Source organism: Daucus carota, chromosome 5, assembly GCF_001625215.2.
Source record: "Daucus carota subsp. sativus chromosome 5, DH1 v3.0, whole genome shotgun sequence".
Taxonomy (NCBI): domain Eukaryota; kingdom Viridiplantae; phylum Streptophyta; class Magnoliopsida; order Apiales; family Apiaceae; genus Daucus; species Daucus carota.
The window spans coordinates 31,661,663-31,670,219 of record NC_030385.2 but is presented as its reverse complement, the minus strand read 5'-3'; the positions used below and the strand labels follow the sequence as shown (position 1 = coordinate 31,670,219).

Here is an 8,557-nt window from a genome sequence, read left to right as displayed (position 1 = left end):
GAGAAAAATAAAATACATTGACCAAGTCAACCGGGCCTCGACCGCTGCGAAAATCCATCAGAAAAGCTTCAAAAATCGGCCCGGGGCACTTCTGCTGGGCGCGGCCGCGATAAACTAGCGCAGGCGCGCTAGTGGCGACAGTAGCTAGCGCGGGCGCGCTAGATGTTAGCGCGGGCGCGCTACTGTCTGCCACTGGCAGCCCAATTCTTCGTGTTTAGCTCGTTCTCGCGTGCATGTCCTTCCTCGCTCTAGTACCACTTCCGTAGGTGATCACGGTTGCATTTAGCACATGCAACAAGCCCTTTAAACCCCTAGATAGCTCTAGTGGACGAGTGTGTTCTCGTGAGGGTTTGTAGAAGATGTACCCACAAAATCCCAAGTCGTGACGAATCCACAATTCTCCATTCTTGCAAATAATGCACCAAGAACAACCTAAAATGATAGAAAATCACTTCATCACCTCAACTCGTGACCTGCACGGAAAAACAATAGAAACACATCAAATGACACTAAACACTTAAGTACAACCAACCAATTTAAGTGGAAATGAAGGCCTATAAGTGTGTATAAATACCACTTATCACACCCCCAAACTTAAATTGATGCTTGTCCTCAAGCGTCAACGACACTATACAATAATACAATGCAATGCATGAATGCAACTACGTGATGAATGAGTAAACTATGAAGTAATTGCCTTGCCAATTATAATACCTCAGATTGTGCTAATGTTCTCGAATTTCATCTCTCTCGCTACTAAGTCAATTACTCTTCTATTTACAAGTGTGGAGTGCCAGTGTGTGCAAGCATGCTCTTTTATTGAGACAAGACAAAAACTACTACTCCCACAGAATCCCCATCAAGAATCGTAAAAGTTTAAAACTAACACCCTGTCACTCAAGTCCCACTAAAAGCCAAGGTCCCAAAGATTGTCCACACCCTTCTATTTTATTCACTATTTTTTTTTCTTTTTTTTATTGGTGATTAATTGCTCGGTCTAAGGTCAGAGCGCTTCGCAGTGTAAATGCGTTACGAACACCACAAGACTTCACACACCAATTATTCACTCTATTCTAGTGGTTTATTTAACCGTGCAATGGTTGAGATCCCTAAAGATTTATTCACTAGTACCCATGTAGCGAGCGTTGGGTCAACAATCCCAAACCACGAAGGGCTTTAGGTTGTTAGGCACAAAGTCCCCTCAGACTTAATTACTCGAGTACTAATGAGCTCAACCTAGTTAATTCTACCACTTATTTTTTTAGTGAATTTATTTACTACTATTTCTTTTTTCTTTTTTTTTTTTTTTAGAAAGGTATATCTACTCCTCAGTTCCCCCAAACTTAAGATTTACAGACCTAAGCTGAAGGGTGCTCAATTCAATCCTAGAATTCATGGAATTTCGTCTAAATCCTATCTCAAGAACATATGTGAATTACAATTTCCAACACAAGCAATTTCCAAGTACTAACCTAGCATTGCAATTGAAACTACTAATCAAGAACTACGCACATAACTCATCATAGGCAATTAGCTTGGCTTAACTTCATAATTCATGCAAATGCTCGTGATACTAACTACGACAATTACCACTAAACATGTAATATATAAAAAAAATGAGAAAAAATAGAAAGAAAACGTGAGAAAAATAAAAAAAAACGTGAGAAATAATCAAAGCAAAATAAATAAAAAAAACGTGAACTACATGTACTAACTAACACATGCAATAATAAACAAAATTACAATAACATGCTCTTCCTTAGATTACCACCCCCAAACTTAAAATTTTCAATGTTCTCATTGAAAGTGGTAAAAAGGCTAGAGCGAACACGTACCTAATCGGAGTCCTCCCCCTCCTCTGCCGGAGGTGAATCCGGTGGAGGATATTGCTTAGGTTTAGGAAATGGGGTATCCGCTTTCTCAAACAAAATCTCGCCACCACAAATAAAATCAAGAGCATCAAATATTGTCTTTGTCCTGCAGAAAGTCTCCAAACAAACGTTAGTAAACTTAATTGTCACTTCAAGAAGTAACCATTGATCGACATTTATACTTTTAGAGAACTTTGTGATAAAACAACGAAAAAATTCACATCCATTAAAGGACCGAACTCCTTCGACTTTCACACAAGGTGGAGGCTCGGGTGGTGGTTTTTCAGAACTCTTCACTTTCACAGGAGTCATAAGAACTTCTTGGCCTTTCAAGTCACTGAATAAAGAGATGAAATTGCTATCCTCTTTTTCCAAGAGTTGAAGTGTAAGAGCCTTTTGGACTGGATAACCCACCAGATTTTGTGTAAGATCATCTTGGACAATCATCATGTTAGCTTTAAAACATGTACTCTCAAGTATAGGGGTAGAGGTTGGATTGAAAGCCAAATTTTCAATATCAGAACATGGAGCAACCTTGATTGAGCTAATCCCCTTCAGGAAATGTAATTCAAGCACACCTGGTGTAGGAGAAACTACGATCAACTCGATATTGCTTTTTTCACGCACCTCATCATCGCCCACACGGTCCACAACAACAACTTCATCGATTTTGCCGTCAGCGACACGATCTTCCTCTTTATTAATAGGCACATCATCATCCCTGGTCGAAAAACTATCACAATCTCCATCATTTGCAAGAATGGTAGCGTTTATGTCATCTTCAACTTGGGTGGCTATAAGTGGAGAAGAATCGGGTTGTTCGACAGTAAAAGAACTAGCTAACCGCTCAAGTCGAGCCTCCATCATCAGTTGTGTAGCTTTGAGTTCCTTAAGCGTCTTGTTTATGTTTACCAACATATCATATACCTCATTTGTTTGATCAGAAAGCACTTCTACAGTGGGTTGAGGAACATGTAGCTCTTGTACTTGAGGATATTGATACTGTTGAGATTGTGGTTGCTCATATTGAGGCTGATAATACTATTGCTCAAACTGATCATATTGTTGCATTGGAGGTTCTTCATAACATTGTTGCGGAAATTTTTGTTCTTGAAATTGATGTTGACCATGATATGGGAAATCACCAAAATTGTTGTCCATGTAAGAGAAATCTGGTTGATCCATCCATTCTTGATCACAAGAATTAGAATACTGGTTGTACTCATATCCTTCTTGATAATTATATCCATGTCCCGACTGAGTATTCTGAGAGTTGAAGTGGTTATAAGAGCATTCATAACTATAGTGACCCTGAACACCACAAACTTGACAGAAGCTGTATGTTGTAGGGGCAACTTGTGACATCTCATCGACACTCATCGGATACAAGGTCGGCTCTGTAGCTTTCGACGAATATGCCTCAACTATGGAAGATAGAAGTGCAAAGGTATCGACTTCTTCCATTGTAACCCTGTAACAGCACAAACACAGCCAAGAACGCAGTAAAAGCTACCTCACTTGGAACTGAAGTCCCAAGGAGGCAAAGGAAACATTATAAATAACTAAACAAAAACAATAGATACAACAACAACTAAGAAAAGTGAGAAAAGAATCCGAGTCAGTGAATTTTAATGCACACTGATGACAAGTACATAAACTAATTAATTAACACCGAGTCCCCGGCAGCGGCGCCAAAAACTTGTTCGCAAAAATCTACACGCAAGCGCACGTGATCATAAGTAATATATTTGTTCGTTCCCACAGAGACTGGTGAATTAAGAATACGCACCTATGCAACAATGTATGACCAATTTTCACTGCCAAGACAATTAACAAGGATGGTTTCTTTTATACTAATAACTAAAATTACTAATCAAATTCAGAATAGGAAAACACATGGGATTCTAACTTCATTATCGAATTCATCTAGAATTGAAATTACTGATTAACATGCGACTGTTGATCCTAATCAGACAACACGAAGTTAATACATGCCAACTCTCGTTGCACACATATCATACCAATCAAAATCCGCAATTAAGACAGAAATCTCATGGACACCAACAAAGCTCAGACCCTATATCTCTATAGCGGTAGTGTAAGCAGAGAGGTTTAATAGCAAGTCGTCTATCGTGATTACACAGGGTGATAAAAATAGTTCAAGTCTACCACAAATTATGTTTCATTCACATAATCCTATGTTTACATGGCATAGTTCTAAATTCAATCATCCACTCTCGCTTCAGAAAGAATTAACAAACAACTTAGAAGTTAGCTACTCTCCTAAGAAGAATAAGCACGGCTCATGCAAAGAAATCAACGTACGTCACAAAATCAGCAATTAATATTCTTACTAGACTACATCGATAAATCCATTAGAATCCCATGAAGGCGGTTAGTTCATAATCGAACTAATCGACATCATGGGTTTTAATGAAAACATGATAAATAAAATACGAGAATTAAACGGAATAAAAGTACTTGAATTAATAATAAAGAACACAACGTTACAGATTTGATGTTCACGATCTCGCTCGAAACTGTCACTTTCTCGCGAAGAACGATCCAATACAAACTGATAATGTGCTTGATTACAAGAGAAAAACTGAATAATCTATAATCCGATATTCTACTCTTATTAAAACTACTACGAGGCTAGGGTTTTACACACGAGAAAAATAAAATACATTGACCAAGTCAACCGGGCCTCGACCGCTGCGAAAATCCATCAGAAAAGCTTCAAAAATCGGCCCGGGGCACTTCTGCTGGGCGCGGCCGCGCTAAACTAGCGCAGGCGCGCTAGTGGCGACAGTAGCTAGCGCGGGCGCGCTAGATGTTAGCGCGGGCGCGCTACTGTCTGCCACTGGCAGCCCAATTCTTCGTGTTTAGCTCGTTCTCGCGTGCATGTCCTTCCTCGCTCTAGTACCACTTCCGTAGGTGATCACGGTTGCATTTAGCACATGCAACAAGCCCTTTAAACCCCTAGATAGCTCTAGTGGACGAGTGTGTTCTCGTGAGGGTTTGTAGAAGATGTACCCACAAAATCCCAAGTCGTGACGAATCCACAATTCTCCATTCTTGCAAATAATGCACCAAGAACAACCTAAAATGATAGAAAATCACTTCATCACCTCAACTCGTGACCTGCACAGAAAAACAATAGAAACACATCAAATGACACTAAACACTTAAGTACAACCAACCAATTTAAGTGGAAATGAAGGCCTATAAGTGTGTATAAATACCACTTATCACAGAACATGCAGTCACAAGTAGGTCTTTATAAGTTATCATACCTGAAGTACCGATCTCCCTGATCATCATTCAGCTTGTTTGGATCAGCTAACAAGAAAGATACAAACAATCAATTAGAAAGAATCAATAAAACACACTAATTGTAGAAGTGTTTAAAGTTCTATTTTTCAGACCAAACCTTTTTTACCAGCTCCTGAGAAGCTAACCCTCTTTGCCATGGTGTGTGTGCTTAATTGATTTTCTTCTGTGTTCTCTTTTTGCAACAACAGTTGAGTAAAAGTGTAGTTGTGTTTTGTCCAAAAAAGAAAATGGATAGAGAACACCGGGAGTATTTGATTAATAGATTTTTGTGTAATGATCAATAATTGCGGCAGTACAACACATAATAAGGGTGATTTGGAACAGTAAAGACATTAGCCTCTAAAACCGGCATTCTTAAGAGTTAAGACCATTTGACAGATTAAGTTTTACTAAGACATATTTAATGCTCTTTTAATCTCGTTCCAAGTGTGGAATAATTACAATTTGTCAAACAAGTCAAGTCATTTGTGACTCTACAAATTGGTTTCAAAGTGTGATATAATTAAATTAGACGTAATGTGAATACTCATTCGAAATTTAGCAAAAATGTCTAAGGAACACAAAAAAGATAAGCACTACGAATGTATAAAAAAAATCAATTACAATCAAGACCAGAGGCATTTATAATACAAAACACGTTACAAAAATGAACTTTAAAAAGTAGAGAATAATAGTATGTATTAATTTTGTAAGAAATATAAACATTGAAAACATTGGATAAATAAAAAAACGGGGCATTTATTTTTTTATACGGGTGTTTTTAAATATAAACCTACTAAATATAACATTTTACGAAATCCATTCTGTTGCAACCTTTACGCATCCATCACACAACTGTGTACACATAAGTATAATTTTTACATTAGTAGATTTTTTCACTAGTATATACCTATTGATACGGTTACACTTTTCATTATTTCTAATTTTTTCCAATTTTTTTTAATATATCACAGAATTTAAATTTTGTTAACTTTCACTTAGCATACTATTAGTTTAACATTTAATTTTTGTTAAACAATTGGTTATGAAACTATGTAATGTAGAATTTTTGTTTTCTCATATGTTTTGTATAGCCGTTGCATACTGCCATATTTACTGCTGATATTATTTTTTTAAAAAACATAGAGGTGGAATTATTTTTCTTGGCCTTTTCCATTGTACTCGGCGTTCTTTCATGGTCTGGTAACACGTAGAACACTCTAAAGAATCGTATAATCAAGACACATGTTATTTAATACTTTACATCGAACTAAAATTTAAAAAATCGAAAAAGATTTTTGCCTTTTTTCCTGTGAGTTGTATATTGGTATGACATCTAGACCAAAAATACATCATAAAAAAACGTTTTTGCTTTGTAATTTATAACCGAGTCATGTAGTATTTGGAACACTTTGAAGAGATCCATTCTAGAAACAGAACATGGATCAAACGTTCTTTTAGCTTATCTTTTAGCTTATCAGAATAATACTCATAAAAAAATAAAATTTTTTCAGAGTGATACTGTATCTCTTATTTTTATAACCCATATAATAATTCATAAAAACGATTCCATAGGATGATCATTATAAAAAAGCTATTTTTCATTCGTTCTAATACATATCATATTTCGTTACGGAGATATTATGAAATTGAAATGTCCAAGAAAGTAAACATCATATGGAATAAAAATACATAAAAACTGTTAAAAGAACTAGCTGTAGAAAAGAGGAAGTACTCATTTTTTTTTAGGACGAGAAATACCAATCTGCTGCAAGTTCTGGAAAAATATCCGATGGGCAACACCTTAGACGAGTAATAGGGACTCTTTTCTCGTAAGAATACGCTGACATTCTGATAGCCATTAGGTTCGATGATCTCTCCACATACCGAAGTACACAAGATTGGTGTGCCAAATCTTTTAACCTACGAATGTTTAATAAGATATCTGAATATTCGGAGTTTTGGTTAGGGTTATTCACAAGATAAACAGCTGATGCTGAATCTGACTCGACCTCAATGTATCTTGCATTTTCCTCGTCGGCCATCTTAAATCCATAGTATATTGCCAACAGATCTGTATAAATAGGCTCTGAATATTCTACTATCCCGTAATATCCACAGGAAAAATGACCCGACCTTGACCTCATGAGACATCCAATTGCAGATGAGCGAATACCTTCATCACTATGACCACTTACATTGATCTTCCAAAAACCAGCGGGCGGTTTATTCCACGGGGCCATTCCTACTAGAAAAAAAAATATGAAATAAACAAATAGCTAAGATCTCTTGATATAGGTGGTCGAAAAAATTCTGTAAACACAGAATTTATGTCAAGTATAAAAACGTTGATATTATTTCCATAAACTGTGATTTTTTCATTGAAAACTGTATCACATGCATTAATTTCATTAAATACGTTTTTTTGCTTACGAAGAGTTTTTTTGGGGATAAGCATATATTCCACAACGATTTTTGTGTACGATGCTTCAATGAAAAGACAAAAAATCAAAAAAATAACCTGTTTTGTTGCCCTTATAACTTTTTTGTGTTATTTTATTTATATTATAACGTTTTGGCTAGTGTGTGCTCATGGTTACATTCTAAGCGCGGAAATTTTTGTATTTTTGGGAGATCTTGATTGGTTTTGGTTGGTGTATTTGCAGGGGGGTCCACCATTATCATTAGATAGGAGCCAATCAAAATGATTCAAGCAAAAAATTTACCGCGCTTAGCATGTGCCCATGGGCACACCATAGAAAAACCGATATTTATAAACATTGATTCCAACGGAATACAAATGTTTGTGTCCTCTTAACGCTTCTAATTAAAAATGTTCTATAATGACACATTAAACATAGCTCTATTTAACAATTAATAGAAATCATGCAAAGGTTGGGGTGACATGAAAAACATTTAAGCTAACACTTCGATATGCACAGTAATCTGCTACAAGTTTCAAGGTTTCATTTAGCTAGGTTTTCTTTTTAGTGTTCTTCGTTTATCTTGAGCATAGTAACAAACACATTATACCAAAAATTTTACATGTTTTTAGTTATCGAACAACATTAAGCTTTTTATTGGATTTCATTTTCAAAAAATAAATTTGTTTTTATATTTTTTTTGAATTCACCTTTGTGGGATCTTCAAGTTTGTTTATTGAACAAATTAACGACCGTTTAAAAAATTCAAAAAAATTTAATATTAAATATATATTATTTAATATTCAGTTTTCCGGGAACACGTTAAAGAATTATAACTTTTATTATGATCTTTTTGATATGGAACAAAGTGATAGTTGATTGGTATCAAACATATGGTGAAACGATTCAATTAAACGATTCTATAGTTTAAATTTTTTATCATTTTAA

General features: G+C 35.8%; 1 protein-coding gene across 1 annotated transcript; it reads right to left on the bottom strand.

Moving 5' to 3' along the window:
- Positions 1-1,835: 1,835 nt before the first annotated feature.
- On the bottom strand, positions 1,836-7,429 carry LOC135152865 (uncharacterized). Its single transcript, XM_064093996.1, has 2 exons — positions 6,948-7,429; positions 1,836-1,977 (listed from the first exon to the last, which is right to left on the bottom strand). The coding sequence occupies exons 1-2, from the start codon at positions 7,427-7,429 to the stop codon at positions 1,836-1,838; spliced, it is 624 nt and encodes a 207-aa protein (XP_063950066.1).
- Between the last annotated feature and the right edge of the window lie 1,128 nt (positions 7,430-8,557).

Bases quoted from the DNA above. Each gene is read 5' to 3' on its own strand.
- LOC135152865 (XM_064093996.1), bottom strand. From the start codon at position 7,429: ATGGCCCCGTGGAATAAACCGCCCGCTGGTTTTTGGAAGATCAATGTA. The intron at 1,978-6,947 runs GTATTTCTCGTC...GACTTTCTGCAG, and splicing joins CCAGAACTTGCAGCAGATTG to GACAAAGACAATATTTGATG.